Source organism: Gobius niger, assembly GCF_951799975.1.
Source record: "Gobius niger genome assembly, chromosome: 1".
NCBI classification, from domain to species: Eukaryota; Metazoa; Chordata; class Actinopteri; order Gobiiformes; family Gobiidae; genus Gobius; species Gobius niger.
The window spans coordinates 10,753,583-10,770,026 of NC_136852.1; the positions used below are offsets into that span (position 1 = coordinate 10,753,583).

The following is a 16,444-nucleotide window of genomic DNA, read 5'->3' on the forward strand; positions in this document are numbered from 1 at the left end:
CCAGCAGATGATACAGAAAGTCAGAACACTCTCCACAAAAGCACTATAAAACATTTTCAACATGTTTCTATCCACCTGAAAGGACACCAATTTCTTCATAAAATATAGTCTCTGTTGACCCTTTTTTGTGATGTGATCTGTATTTTTATCCCACTTTAATTTGTCATCTAAGATCATTAGTGCTAATAATAATCAGGAAATAACTTTATAAATAGCCTATTCCAGATTTTTTCTAAGCCGTCTCTAAAGGGAAGATGTCCATACACAAAAATGGGCCCCACATCCTTTATTCTCCCAAAGATTTACAGTAGAATATTTAAAGCCTATATATAATTTACCGTATGCTCCCTCCTCCACCCGCCTACCCGTGACTTTTCCCTCCACAACCATCAGACCAACCACCACCATACAGGCTACAGACACTGCCAGCCATGTCCTGCCTCTAAATGAACACTATTTTTATTCGCATTTTACACACATTCTAAGAGCACGCGAGCTTGCTCTTTTTTACTACAGACTATTTTTACGCTCAATTTGTACATACAGGCAGTAAGTAAAGACAACATGTGCTCCCCAGCGGTGGCCGCGGACAGAAGATGTGGCGGCGGGCTGCTCAGCGCGCTACTACTGCTGCTGCTGCTCTCGCTCTCCGGTAAGAGCCACCACACACAGCACACCAGCCGGCCGCCCCTTTCAGATGCTCTGATACAGTGATACGCCCGGATTCAACAGTTCATCAGCTCGAGCGCGGCTGCGGCTCTTCCCTCTTTTGGAGCCAATTCCTCTCAAATGCAAACCGCAAATGTGCCTGGGCTGCGCGTTAAACGGATGAGGCGAGAGATGATGTTATTGGCCAAAACGCTGGTGCATTTTAAAAGGGCCTTCCATTAGAATGAGATTATCGCGGTTTTTGTCTCGCCCAGATTGGCTCTTATCGCGCTCATTTCCTCTCGTGGGTTTCTATTAAGCGTGTTGACAGATGCCTTTGTGGCTCAGCGCTTTCCTATATCAATCTCTGAACAATGGTGATGCCTTTGGGCTGTATCAAAATAAACATCGGCTGCTGTGCGCGCACCGTCGTGGCATTGTCTACTCTACTGTAAACATGGAGAGGGCCTTGTGCTATAACGGATGGTGCGTAATAAGCCAAAACGGTGCCTATGTGAACAATCTGGAAAACAATAGCTTGCACCTCTCACAAAGTGATCATTTCTCGGGACAATTGGAGCGCGATCTGAGCACATGACCCCCAGCTGTAAGCAGAAACATTGCACGATTATTAAGGCTAATCCTGGTTTACATTCTAGATTTTGGGTAATTTAAGGGTCAGTTGGCCTTTGTACAGTCCGAGTCCATTGGTCATGTGGAGACGTAAAAAATGTCCACAACCAACTGGCCGAATCTGGCATTACTTCCTATTTTAGTGGAAAGCATTACTGATTCTTGAATGTGCTCTTCTTACTGTTACACTTCCTGCGGACGACCACCAGAGGGCAGCATCATCCTAGAGGCTCAGAGCTCAGTTGGCATTTGCTTCGATCTGAAAGAGCAAAGTTCAACTCTTGTCAGACACCAGTTCTAACATAAGTGTCAAATTCCCACCAGCCTTACTGATGACAGTGCTTTGCTCGGCGGCGCTGTGGCTTAGATGGTTAAAGCGCCTGTCTAGTAAACAGGAGATCCTGGGTTCGAATCCCAGCAGTGCCTTTTTGCAAGATTAAATCAGGCCATGCACAGAGGTTCTGGAAATACTAAAGCCCTTGCATTGAATCAAGTGCATTATTACATAGCCTACTTAAGCCTGGTTCAGTCTTCAGATATATCTTATGGGGCATCATTTTTGATTTATCCATTTAATTTCAAAGTAAATTTTTTCAAGTGTTTTACAGTACCTTGATACATTGTACCTAACAAAATTACACAGTTTTAGAACAATGTAATCTGCTTCGTAACAATCTGTAATAACTTGTATCTATGTAGTACATACACAATGGAATATAGTGTATTAGTACTTTGCAGATACATGATAATGTAATAAGACATATGACCTTTAGGGTTATGACTTATGGTTAAGTTACGTTTGGGTCTTATGTCTCATTACATTATGTACCTGCAAAGTACTAATACACATTATTCCACTGTGTATGTACTACATAGATACAAGTTGTTATTAAATTGGCAAGTACAATGTATCAAGGGTAGTGTAAAATAATGTGTTACAAAAAATTCACAGCATATGGCTTTATACCTAAACTATACTGAACTTAACCATGATTGTTCAAATCCACCTGTCACTCTCGCAAACGGAGGCTGATCAGAAGCTGGGAAAACAGGACGGCATGTGCAAGGGGATGTAAAGGGGATCTACATACTGTACATACGCTTCAATTTATGTATATATCACCATATAGTCCAGCTCTAGATCAAACAAATAACTCAATTTAATGTAATTATTTGGTTAATGACTGTCAAACTCTGCTCAAGTTGCTAATAAATACCTCAGTCTGCCATGTCAGTTTCTTCTCGACGTTAATGCGGTTTAGAAGCCATTGTCTTGGTGTGAGTGAGTCAGTGAATTGAATTATGTAATATACAGTAGACAGTGTTTAAGGGATTCCCGGAAACACCGTGTGATATCATCACATTTTGCAGAATGCCGCAGTGTGAGGCCTGCTCTTGTGCTCTGAGTGCTGCAGTCAAATTACAGAGATTCTCCCCGAAGCAGAGGGCATTAGAGACAAACTTAGCATTACACAGCGCCACTCAAAGCTGTCTCTAAACTGCGGTCTCACTAATGTGGGCGTTTGAAGAATATTATGTTAAATGATTATTTGACCACATTGATTGTTATGGTGATTCAAGGCTATTCATGCATTATGTAAAAACAGACAGTGCACTATTTATGCCCACACATTCCTCCAATTGATCTGCCACAGTGAGTGAAAGATATCATAGTAGAGGTTTAAATATCTTCGACTGGACTTTGTTGTTTGAGTTGTGCATGTTTAGCTTCTATCAGAATTGAAAGACATATCGATTCAGAAGCTTCTTCTCGCTCTTGTGTTCAAATGTCAGACTTTTTAAGCACCGGTGGGCGAGGAAAGTACATCTATGTGGTCCACATGGCGGGGGCATTGCTGACGTTGCTGCGATAACACCCTCTGGTGGCTGTAGGCGACCCCAGAAGGTTTGCTACAATAAGTAATGGGGACTTTACGCGTGTCAAAAACAACTTAATACAATTGCTTTTATAAAAAAAAGCGTAAGCCTTGATTGACAGGTACCAGAGTACTGAGGAGGTTTGTTGCTACTCAGCCTACCTCACAAAGGTGTAGTTTCCCGCCTTTTTGTCCTTTTTTGGAACATGCTCTGTAGGAGGAGACAGCTGCCATCATGGATTCTCTCCTAAATGGTGTTATATTTAAACTCTGCTCACTCCTGAGGTGAGAGTTTCAAAAGGCCTCTAGTTCTTTTCAGAACAATCAACAATTAATGCTAAATGTGTTGACTGCAGACGGTAATTTGCCAAAAGACTGTACAGCTCTTTGAAACAGATCATGATATAGGCTATATGTGATTTTATATTAGAGTTGATTTTCACAGATTACTGGACTCTAGCATTAGTCACTGACCACGAGCATTAGTCTCCACTTGGCATTTGTGAATAATTTCATGAAAGTCATCAAACATCGATATTTGTTCACAGAGTTCACATCATGGAACGCAGACTTTCCTGACTTATTTTTCTGCATCCTTTTGCTGTACTTGTAATGGAAACACTACAAGTATCGTGTGCTGTGTTCTGAACCATGTAGGGACAAACCGCTATGTGCAAAAGGGCTGATAGTGATGTATGCAGTGCCTTAAAGGTATACAGGAGGATTTTCCCGAATTTTTTCTCTTGCGACTCTCTGCCATTTTCAAACGACTCGGTGCGTTCTGCGAGCAGCAATGAATGGCTAAAAGCGTAACTCACATAGGCTTGAAAGTGCGGATGCGTAGAAATTAACAAGGGGCGAGCGCGCACGACGGCCTTACGTAGGCATATTACCAGAATGATTGACAATTAGGAGGACCAATCGTCTTGATGATCCACCCGGAAATAGAACATCCTCCGCTATACCTTTAAGTTAAATGAGCATCAGCGTGGGCAACATTTCTAAGGTTCAAGAAACACCTCAATATTTTAAATCATTTTTAAAAATATTTTTTACTTTTGGTGTTGCATGTAGGCTGCAGTGCTTACCTGAACCAGCACCTCATGTAGAACAGTAGAGCTCCCTGTGGACAGAGCATGAGGCACACCTTCACTGGGACATTGCCTGCGAGCATCTGAATCCACTGCATCAATCTCATTTCGGAGGTCCCAATAACTGCAAGATATGGAAAAAGAAACTGATTAATTCAGAATATGTGAAACATTGCCCTCATAATTGCCACATTCCAAATTGCGATTTCAATTTGATAGTGATTAATTGAGCGGCCCGCTGTCCCGGCCTGTGACGTGTGTTGGGAGCTGATTTATAGAAACAACGTAGCTCACAGGGAGGGGCAGCAGCGGCGACAGATGCACGAGTCTGCTCCACTGCAGTATTCTGTCGGAGTTCAGTCCAGCCCGTCCCGTGTCTCAGCGTCTGTTTCCTTTTTCCACTATTCGCATGAGTGCTGAGTCAGCGCCGTCGGCAACTCCATATTCCCCTGAGATGTACAGTAGCCTGTACCTTACACAGCACGTAATATGGAAGTCATTAAACAGAGAGTTATCGATCGTGATAACAAAAGAGGTTTGCTTTTCAACAACTTCACCGTATTTTTTTATTCATTTGATTGGTATTTGGCCTAAACCGAACACCCGATGCTTAAACATAGTAGATGACGATTGTATTTTTTGTCACTTTTAACTATAGCAACAACAGTTTTGCAAAAAGTATCGTCAGAGAGGCTAATTGAAGGGAAAACATATTTTGCTTTCCACTTCGAGTAAGTCATAGCAACAGATGGGTGATGGAAACTTTGGCCGTTGGGAAAAAAAACATTTTGGTGGGCCCATAAAGACTTTTAAATGATTTTAAGCGAGGAAAACAAGCTGTTTTAGTTCCTCTCTCTGCTCTAGGCCCTGGGAACAAACAGTACCCTTTATCCCCCCATTCCAACTCTGGTGACAAAAGCTTCATGTTGACAGATGGAAATTAAAGTTTGAATTTCTTTCTGCAGACATCCCCGGCTTTTGTTTTGCTGCTTCTGTTGCGTGTTGTTAAACCGCACAGCACTTTGTACCCTACTACTTGTCATGGTAGACACTTAGTACTATTAGGATGTAATTTGTAAAGTAATTTGGGATGTATGCATTGCTCAAAATATGTACTGTAGGCCCGCCAGGATTGTTTTATAAATATAGGAATTTGTAAAGAAGCACTAATATCATTTAAGTTTATACATCTGTTTTCCTCATTGAAAGTTTCTGTACTCTCCACAGTTGTTTTCTGCTTGTACTTACTTGTACTGCCTGTAATTATTGTAATTATTATTTTCCCCTTCTTCTGCACTTTCTCAGGACTTATTTTGATTCCCTTTTTGAGTGAACGCTTTCCTGGCCTGGCAAGTCCATAATGATACTCCTTTGTATTTTTGTATACATAGGAATATCAGCTCACCCTCGTCAACTGGCCGAGCAAATTCAAAAGGACCCTTGCAATCAGATTTGTTTAATTGCAATCCTCAGTGCTCCAGTGATGTTCGTGAGCAGTGCAATAACAATCCATGGAGAGCATTTTCCAATCGGCTGTAATTACCAAAAAACTCATGGATGGCAGGTGACTTTTGTGATTCAAAACATAGAACCGCTGATAACTTCACACGTCTGATCTTCACTGACTGGTTTACTCCGCGTCCTGTTTGCTTGCAGATTTTTCATGGCAAACAATTTACCCCATCTCTCAATTTTTCAATGTAAAGAATCTGGGAACTATTCTGGATATTGGATATGATATTATAGTTTTTATATTTAATGGGAGTTTTTCCTGAAATTGTTTTGGTCTATTCCCACACTCCATCACAACAGTTTATAAGTGTTCTTGTGACGTCTGATTTACAAATGAAGCTCTGCTCGTTCTTGAGTAAATATTTTGACTTTCCCACCCACCGCTGCATATGTACAGTTTATCAAGATTTGAATTTCCGTCATGATGGCCGTCCCCTGGTTGCTCTGCGTGTGCCTGCCTGCTTTGCAATCAGACAGGTCAGCATGAACCGTGACATTGACGTAGCACCACTAGCCGCGTTAGCTCCAGTGCTGACGGTGCACACCTAGTTTCTCACAGAGGGTTAGGAAAAAGCAGGTGCGCAGTGAGAAGGACCCCTGACTCGGCATGTATAGGGGATGGCTGTTTACTGTGTGCTTGTCTGAATTATAGATATGAATGGTGGGTGGATGAGCAGAACATGCAGGGGTGGAGATGGCTGCTGTGTATAAGGAGGCCAGCCCGCGGTGTTGGTGCAGCGGCAGTGGGAACCGCGCCAGGAAACGAGCCGACTGCAGAGGAGACTGCTGCAGAGTCCCACTCACAGAACTGCACAGTGTCTGGGGAGAGAGGGAGAAGGAGGGAGACAGGCTGATGGAGGCTAGACTGGATGAGACAGCTTGGAACTAGACTGGAGGGCAACATAAATTAAACTTGTTTATCGCGTGCTTATTGCTTTTACTCACTACAATTGAAAGATACATGCAAATGCTTACTGCTGCACTACATGTCTATAAGGCTCTGAAATAAGAAGTATAAACTTGGCCGCGTGTTTTGTCCCATGTAAAAGCTTTCTAAGACACTCTCAACTACAGTGTTTGACGGTGACGCACCATCAATGCCACTGACTCCCACCAAAGATGAATATATTTTTGTAAGTCCAATCGCATTTACAAAACCTGGTGGATGTTATGTATGGTTTTGGCAGCTTTCACCCCAGACAACAATTTGTCCCTGTTTGTGTGTTTTATGGTTTCATTTTATTAACCTCTTACACCCTCCCCCTACATTAAAGCAGCACTAAGTAAGTGGTTTAGCTTAACAAATCCTTTTCGTAGTCTCTCTGGGGTTAATACAAGTGTTTGTGGGTGTTTTTTTATCTCCCCCTGGTGTCTCTGTCCAGAAAACCATGGTTGCAACTTTTCCTGCACCGGGTCGGAGGTGCAATACACACTATAATCATAAAGAAGAAGCTAAGAAACAATACTAAACAATATTTACAGCCAAGTTTGAGTGAAAAAAAAAATCTATCCATCTATCCATCCATCCATCCATTTTCTTCCGCTTTATCCGGGGCCAGGTCGCGGGGGCAGGAGTCTCAGCAGAGATGTCCAGACTTCCCGATCCACGCACGCACACCTCCTCTAGCTGTTCTGGGGGACCCCGAGGCGACACCAGGCCAGCTCGGAGACTTAATCCCATCAGCGTGTCCTGGGCCTTCCACGAGGCCTTGTCCCAATAGGACATATCTGGATCATCTCCCGCGGAATACGACCAGGAGGCATCCGAAACAGATGCCCTAGCCACCTCAGCTGGCTCCTTTTGACATGGAGGAGCAGCAACTCTACTCCCAGCTCCTCCCGGGTTGGCCAGAGTAAAGCCTCATTTGAAAGCTAAGGCCTACAAAACCGATCTAAGGTCTTTCCTCATGCCTGTTGTCACATTTGTGTTGCGTTGGTCATGATACTTTATTATCTCACTGAAAAACGAGATAATAAAGTATCTCGTTTAAAGTAAAGTATCAAAGTATCAAGCATCAAAGACTTGACAACAACAGGTAGGTTTATAGGCCTTAGCTTTCAAATGAGGCGTTACCCTGGTCTATAGGCTGTAAGCTCCAGTCCAGAAGCTTTTAGATAATGAATAAAGCTGAACTGGAGAAAATGCACTCGGTGGGGGTGAAGGGGTTATAGCAGCAAAGTTATTATGTTATGCACTTTCTACTTTGAATGCTTAAATTTGACTGAGCAACTTTCACTTGCATTGAAGAAAAGTCTGTGGGCCTGAAACTATAAGGGTCAGATCAGGTTCTATTATGGCACTATTGCAGTGGAAATATGAACCTGCTGAACATGGTCCACCACCCAATCCACTCTTACTTCGATTTATGACTAATGGTTTCTTACAGGAAGTTATACAGACAGGGAGTCTAGTTTGATGCCTATGCAGATAAATAAAGGAATACTAGTGGATATTTTCATCAGTCTCTAAAGTTGTTGAACAAGTGAGTAAGTTGACATGGTCTTGTCACTTTGCAGGTTGCTACAGCATGGATGTGCTCGTGCCCAACAAACTCCACGCTCTCAACGGAACAACAATCAAAATCCCGTGCACATTCACTTCCTGCTACAAAATAGATGTGACCAAATTTGCCATGAACTGGACCTACCAGGAAGGAGTCAACGACACAGAGGAGATGGTAATGTTGATTTAGAAAAGGCATGCGATTCTGGTCTCATTGTGCATCTACAAGAGCGATACAACTGAGAAAAGACCACAACATTCCTTGCTGAACAAGCTCCATAAAATGAACACATGAAATTAACTGCAAGGTCCTGAAAGTTTCCTAAATGATTTGAGCAGAACTAAAGATGCAGATTTAATAAAACGGACACAAACAAAACCACATTTTATAACATGGGTGACACTTTATAACAGAGGTCCTCAAACTTTGTTCTCTGGAGGCCACATTATTGCTCCTGACTGTGTTGGGGGGCCGGGCCGGATTGGCTCTAACATAGAATTGTATGACCCAGACCAAAATGCAGCAGGCCTCATTGTGAAGAAGAGATTACTCGCCTGGCACAGTCATCCACACTCCTATATCCACAAGATCAACACTTGATTCCAGGCACATATATGTTTAGCTGAAGTGGTTTGCAAAATAGTAATCAAGTCTTCACACTTTATTTTAATTTGAAATACCACAGGTATTCCATTTATTTTTATTTCCAAATAGAACATAATTGCGTAATGTGACCAAAAATTGCTTACACTTGTTTTGTACTTTACAAGCCTGTGTCACCAGTTTCTCAAAGTACACTGTGGTCATTCATTTACTCCACACTCAGTGCCCCTGCTGGACAGGTGTGGAATTATTTTTTTGTTTATTTAAGTTGCCCCCTAGTGGCTGGAATGAGTATACTGTTTTTTTAGTTAAAGAAAGAAAATCATAACTCCGCACAGGAATGGGCTACAGACTTACTTTTAGTTGTACTTTTAGTAGTACTTTTACATAGTTTGAGGACCCCTGCTTTACAAAGTCAATGTGGCAAAATCAGAAGCTGTTTGTCTTCTATTACTTGAATGTGTCAATAATATTAATCGGACCTATTAATCGGACCACTTTATAGTAATCATTCAGCCATTTAACTATGTCTATTTCGTTTTCTGTGTCCAGTTCATGCAGTACTATAGGAAAAGGGGCATGGTGGCGCTACGCACGGACCGTTTCGGAGACAGGGTGACGTTTGCCGGAAACCTGGATAAGAACGACCTGTCCATCACTCTGTCGGACGTTCAGCCGGAGGACAGAGGCCTCTACAACTGCTACGTCCGCAACCCGCCAGACCGCATCCAGGGCCAGGGGGTGATCGAGCTCACTGTGGTGACTGAACGTAAGAATATGTTTTATTTTTAGTTCAATGATGAGTTTATATCAGCATTTACGTACATCTGAACTAATACTGCATTAGTGTTAAATGACATTTCAATCAACTTATGTAGAGTTTTACAATGGCAGTATTCTTTCTAGAACAACTCAACTGTGAAAATATACATGTACCATATTATCCGGACTATAAGTCACACTTTTTTTCATAGTTTGACTTGGGGTGCAACTTATACTCAGGTGTGACTTAAATATCAAAATATATAGTCGCACAATGTTTTCACACAGACAGTTGCTAGAGGCCACTCTAGGCTTGTGTATCTGCCGCTCCTGTATCACTGAAGAGTTAAAAACTGGTAATCGAGGAGCAGAAATAAAGTTTGGAGTGGGTGAGAAACTTGTGAGGGACTGGCGAAAAGTGGAGGTTACTCTTACTGCAATGAAGAAAACAAAAAAAGCTAATCGCAGGCTAAAAGCTCGATGACCACAGCTAGAGGAACAAGTTTGTAAATGAGAGGCTTGAACAACGCGCTGCCGGGAGAGGCTTGTCAACGGTGCAGTTACGCATCCATGCCCAGGTAGTGGCTGGTGCGACTTATACATGTTTTTTTCTTCTTCATTTGCATTTTTTTGGCCGGTGCGACTTATAGTCCGGAAAATACGACAAGTGTAATTTTGATTAGATTTGCAATTTGAGTATTTTAAACAAGTTTTGGAGCTTTTACAATTGAGAGAAGACTAAAATATGAACTAATACAAGAATCACACTAATTTCAGAGCATGTCTAACCTCTCACCCCCCACTTTAACCGGGCACATTTTCTCCAGTTCAGCTTTACCCAAATATAAGAACTTCTCGACTGGAGAACAGCAGTGTAATGCCTCATTTTGAAAGCTAAGACTGACAAAAGTGTTCGTAACTTTATAGTCAAGTTGTCACCGCTTTTTTTAATCACATTTTTGAAACATTATCATTTTTTTGTCTCTTTTTAATCGCATTTTGTCACTTTTTTGTGGCTTTTTTCTTGCATTTTCGTCACTTTTGGTCAAGTTTTTGTTGCTTTATTTCATGGTGTTATTGTCGCTTTCCCGGCACGTTTTTATCTCTCTTTTGTTACTTTTTTGTTGCGTGTTCATCCTTGTTTTCGTTGCTATTTTGACGCTTTTTTCAAAAAGCTTTTGGATTGGGTGAGGCCGAACTGAAGATGATGTGCTCGGTTCAGGTGTGGATTAAGAGGTTAAGGGTTTTTTATACATAACATAACTCCCTAAAGCATATTTTATTGTTCCGCAAAGACACAGGGCAGCTCCATGGTCGGTGCAAAAGCGCTATAAGAATGGAGAGCATTTACAAGCTGCCTTTCCTTCTTAACTTGCTTACATTGGCAAGTTTACAGGCCCTTAACAGTAATCTGCAAAGGTGTGTAATTCTACAGCACGCAAGCTGGCTGATGAGTTAGCTTTTTACTTATTAATGACTAGCTATAAAGGTCAAAGAAAGTCTCAGCAGATATCTGACTGCTTTGGACATGCTCAGCTCCACTTCCATTACCCCACATAACTCTGACTGCAGCGTGTTTAGTTTGTCTTCTTTCACTTTCGGCTTTTCCAGTTGTTCCTCCCGGAGACTCGACCATAGCGGTGGCCATAGGAGCGTCGGTGGGCGGGGCCTTAGCACTACTCATACTGTCAATGGTGGTGGTGAAATGTCTCCGCCGGCACCGCAAGCAAGAGCTGATATCAGAGGAGAAGATGGAGGAGGAGGGGAAGCTAGAAGCTGAAGGAGTGGCAGTGGAGGAGACCAAGTAAGGAGCGCCACAGTCTTGCAAAAGCTTAACACAAAGCTGTCAAATATGTTGCATCCTTTTGAGTGTGATTCTGTAAGTGTAAGGCTATACGTTTCTCATTAACAAAGGGATAAAGTATAGAAGATGTTTTTGTTTGGCTTTTGTTCACTGTTTGGTTGAACAATGAACAAAAGCACCCACTACAAAATAGCCATTACTGTTTCATGTAAACATTTGCCTAATATTGGGCAGCACTGTCACGGGAAAGTTTGTATTGATATTGTTTGCCTATCGATACAGTATATTTGTGTTATAATAATTGACATGTCCATAGGTATGTTTTAAAGAGTAATTGCTGATCTTGTTTCCTCCATTTATAGGCAGCCTTAACAGGGCCTGGATGTGCCAGTGGCCCATGGATGACCAAACCCTGAACCCAGTATGTACTGTTTTAATTACAGTCGTCTACTTAAAAATAGCAGTATTCAGTAACTATTGAGATGATATTTGTAGCCCAAAGACGGTTGCCTTTGGCCTCACTGAACAAACTCTGACAACTCCTGACATCACTTTTTAACCTCTTGACCCCCACCTGAACCGAGCACATTTTCTCCAGTTTGGCATTACCCAAATTTAAGATCAATAAAGGCTATCTTATTTAAAAGCTTCTCGACAGGAGCCTACAGCCTCAAGAGTGACGCCTCATTTGAAAGCTAAGACCTACAAAAGTGATTGTGACTTTTTTGTTTTGTGGTCACCGGTCTTGTGTCACATTTTTGTTGTATTTTTGTCTCTTTTTCGTCTTTTTTTGTCTTGTTTTTGTCACTTTTGTTGCTTTCTTCACAGCTTTTTTTCCTTGTTCTTTTATGCTTTTTAGTTGTGTTTTTGAAGTTTTTTATTTTGTTTTTGTTGCTCTTTTGTGGCTTTTTTGTGTGGCTTTTTCAACACTATTTAATTATGTTTTTGTCTCTCATTTATTGTGCTTTTGTCGCTCTTTTGTTGCTTTTTGTTGTCACTTTTTTATTTGTAAGTTCATCCTCGTTTTTTGCCGCTTTGTTCGAGAAGTCTTTAGATTTGGGTAATGCCAAACTGGAGAAAATGTGCTCGTTTCAGATGGAGAGGAGAGAAGAGGTTTGTTATAATTTGGGGTCTTGATGCTGATGTGCGGAGTCTTTACGGTTTCTTGTTGTACCCCTGTAGGTCCTTGGTTCCTTGGTGCCCCACATTCCTTACTTCATAATTTTGATTTGACTTCAGACACAGCTTTCCTAAACAAAATGTGTTGCTGGGTTTTACGGAGGTGTGTGCAGTATATGAAATAGGGTTTATAGGCCTATCTCTAACACATCGTCTTCTGGCTCCGCCCCTGCATGCTTGACAACTTACAACAGAGTAATGTTGGTGCTCTCTCCTCTCTCTTCCAGGTCCTGCCCCCTCTCCCTGAAGCTCTTTAGTAAAAAAAAACACCGCTTGCTCCTCCTCTCACCGACCCATAGACCCATCCGCATGTATGTCAGTCACATGTGTGCTTCCATAAAGAGTGTGTGGGGAACTCAACTGTGCATTTCTATCAGACAAGTTTGAACTGTCTTTTATAAAAATAAAAAAAAAAACGGGCCAGGGACCACTTGTGCAACTCAATACACACGTTTAGTATCGGTGCTGCACAACAAGTCAGAGCCAGAGGGCATGACTTAGCAATATCACAGCTCCACAGTTTGTAGTTTTGATATAACGTCCATAGACAGATTGTGATACTGAACGGGATACACTATTACAACGACATGCGATGATGTTTTAGCGATAATATTAGAGAGACTATTAGAGACACTTGCTACGTCAATCATTTTGAGTTCTTTACAACAAAGACAATTATTCTTTTCATTTCATGGGTATATTTTGGAGTTGTTAAAGGGACTTTAGAGAGTTTAAAAATGTTAAAATAATGTATTTTCCTCCCCCAACATGTTCCGGCCATGTCCTAATGTGTAGAATAAGGCCAGACCTGTTCACCACAACTTTCTCTAAACAACTTTCAGTCAAAAAAAAGTGTTAATTCGGGTCCGAAGTGCCGTCATGCACGAACTTAATATAGAAGGTGCAGTTACACATATGACCTGAGATGGCAGTAGTGAGTATAAAATAGCAAACTTGCATCTCGCCCCTTTAATGTAGGTTGATATAAATGTTTATGCATCTATTATAAAATCACAACTAATGGATGTTTTAATGCATTTAAAGTAAAGCTAACATAATATAAACATTTTTATATTTTCTATGGAAACAAAAATCACTGTAATGGCGAACACAAAGTATGGTTGTGGTTCCTACTTTGGTTTTACGCATCAGCGGATTAGTTTCCACACTAATGTAATTATGACACTTTACTTCCATTTACAGTGTAAAGCCAAGTAAATAAATACACAAGCACTCAGATATGTATCATATTTTTTCACTAATTTCCTTCTTTTGTTTTCACAGTAAACTTGATTTATTGATTTTATGTTTTTTTGTTTAAAACTACAGCACATTTTCTCATATTTACTCCTCTATTAAATAACCGTGACCACTTTCTTCACATATAGCATGTTCTTTTTTTCTTTTTGAAACTGCATGGCACAGATTATGTTGCTCCAAATGCATGTCACATTAACACACGCACAAATAAAGAGCAATCATTACAAGCAGGATGAAGACAGGATAGAAAATCATGTATTTCATTAAACAATATCTTAAATTTCTGAAAGATTTTGGACTCAATCCCTCAATCTGTTTCGTGCAAGGTTTATTGCATTATTGCACTTTGAGTAAACTTGTGTATTAAATAACACAACATATATCTGCTCTTTCTCCAAAGTCATGCCTTTACCTCAACGTAGATATATGAGACATTACTTTGCACATTCTCGTAAACATCCATGTCTATTATAGCCAAAAGGAGCGCATGCCGTGGACAATGGTTATTTGAATGTGTGTCATGGAGGCTGTGTGGTCAGTCGTATTTTTTATGTAACTGTCATGAGCACTTTTGAATGTGAAAAGGGTCACACATTAGAGGTCATTTCACACTGAGCATGTTTAAAGCTTTGTTATCCTGAATGTACTGTGATGTTTTCTGTATGCTGTCACCACTTGATGTCTTTAAGGATCTTGCCTCATCTGCTGTTAGATGGTTATGTTAAGGGGGGCATGTTGCGCTCAATTCCAACATTATCTGTGATATTATTTGATAGCAAAAGTTCAACATAAAACCCATACATGGAAGTTAAAAAGACTCCTGTGTAATTTATGTAGGGATTTTATTACTACGCATCTTGAGCTTTATGTTCATACACACGAGTACCACAGCTAGAAAAACACTCGATCGATCCTAAAATCTACTCTGACGCAGCAGTCCGGTTCACTATGTTATGTTGCCGTTTTTTTTGGAGAGTATCAAAAGCATACATTTTTGAAAATTTTATTAAAGGGACTATACAGAGTTTAAAAAATATTAAAACTAAGTATTTTCATCCCCCTACATCTTCCTGCCATGTCCTAATGTGTAGAATGAGCCCAGACCTGTTCACCACAACTGCCTCAAAAATCATTTGGGTCCAAAGTGCCGTCATGCATGAGCTTAATATAGAAGCTGCAGTTACGCATAAGACCTGAGGTGGCAGTAGTGAGCATAAAATAACCAACTTGCATCTAATCTCTTTAAATAAGCAATCAAAAAAACAATGTTTCCATTTGCCCTGATACATTAAAAAAAAACTAAAAAAGGTGCGATAATAACGAGTTTGGCGGAAATTTACGAAATTTGGCCGAAAATTCCATTTGGTCGTTCCGATCAAAAAAGTCGTAGCGATCAGACCAGAACTCCCCATTTACCCTAATGGGAAAATACCATACTGAATATGGTATAATTGCACAATTTTACCAAATGACAAGGGCAAATGGAAATATTGTTTTTTCTCATTGCTTATAAGGTTTCCAATAATATGCAGTTTTGATACTCAGTGGAACACAGTGGAAATCTAAACATAGTGAACCGGACAACAGGGAGAATATGCAAACCTAGACAGAAGGGCCTTATGTGGTCTGGGAATTGACTCTGTGCATAACTTCATATCATCATAACAACGCCACCCAAGAAGTGACTTCCTGTTTCGATCCAGCACGGCAAAATAAAAGCACACAGCTCATCTCATTGACGCACATTTTAATTATTTTCTCTGTTAATAGTTAGGCAGAAAGAAAGTTGAACTCATGAACTGCTGAACTAATGAATAAGATGGTGCTTTTATTTTGGTGTGCTGGATCGAAACAGGAAGTCACTTCTTGGGCGGCGTTGTTATGATTTGAAGTTATGCACAGAGTCAATTGAACCCTGGACCTTCCATGCCACAGAAGAACACAATCGCACCAAACTAGATCACTTGAACGTGAGTAAAACAAACACAAAATGTCTTGTTGGCCAGTGTGCGAACAGCATTAAAGCAAAGATGCAATTTAATGTTTAATTCAAATAATGTCAAGGAAGCACAACATGTCTCCTTTAAATGGAAAACTCCAGGTTTTTGACATTGTTCTGAATAGCCGTGTACAGGTCTATATGTGGAGGCCTACTACCTAACAACAGTCTTATCTACTTGTTTATGTGTTTCTACGGTTTCTGGTTTACAAAATGTTTCGGGAATGCTGACGAGCTGTTTCCTGAACATCCAAAAGCACACATTTGGAATAGAGATGTTTTCAGCTATACATTCTGTACAATATGTGTAGCTCTGTGATTTAAGCTATAGTAATCATTTCTAACAATCACGCACTGCCAAGTGAACTGCCATGTTAAAAGTACACAGTGATTAGAGTGAGGAACGCGCAGGAGCATTTCAGAGTTAAATCAACCCACTACGGATGATGTGTTTTTAATCAATGCTTTATTTCAAGGGACAGTGATCCAGTGCGAGTGGACAGTGTTATTTCTGGAGATGAGCAGAGCAGGTAAATGCACAAATGCCCCCCACCCTCCCCCCACTCACTCTG

General features: G+C 40.8%; 1 protein-coding gene across 1 annotated transcript; it reads left to right on the top strand.

Moving 5' to 3' along the window:
* Positions 1–379: 379 nt before the first annotated feature.
* Positions 380–13,166, top strand: scn2b (sodium channel, voltage-gated, type II, beta). Its single transcript, XM_079563252.1, has 6 exons — positions 380–652; positions 8,279–8,439; positions 9,421–9,637; positions 11,242–11,434; positions 11,797–11,855; positions 12,841–13,166. Exons 1-5 carry the CDS (start codon positions 565–567, stop codon positions 11,804–11,806), a joined length of 669 nt encoding a protein of 222 aa, XP_079419378.1. The 5' UTR covers positions 380–564; the 3' UTR covers positions 11,807–11,855; positions 12,841–13,166.
* Positions 13,167–16,444: the final 3,278 nt, after the last annotated feature.

What these genes read in the sequence shown, in the direction of transcription:
- scn2b (XM_079563252.1), top strand. Translation starts at nt 565, where the DNA reads ATGTGCTCCCCAGCGGTGGCCGCGGACAGAAGATGTGGCGGCGGGCTG. An exon ending in TCAACGACACAGAGGAGATG is followed by an intron (nt 8,440 to 9,420) that starts GTAATGTTGATT and finishes TTCTGTGTCCAG; the next exon opens with TTCATGCAGTACTATAGGAA. An exon ending in GCTCACTGTGGTGACTGAAC is followed by an intron (nt 9,638 to 11,241) that starts GTAAGAATATGT and finishes CGGCTTTTCCAG; the next exon opens with TTGTTCCTCCCGGAGACTCG.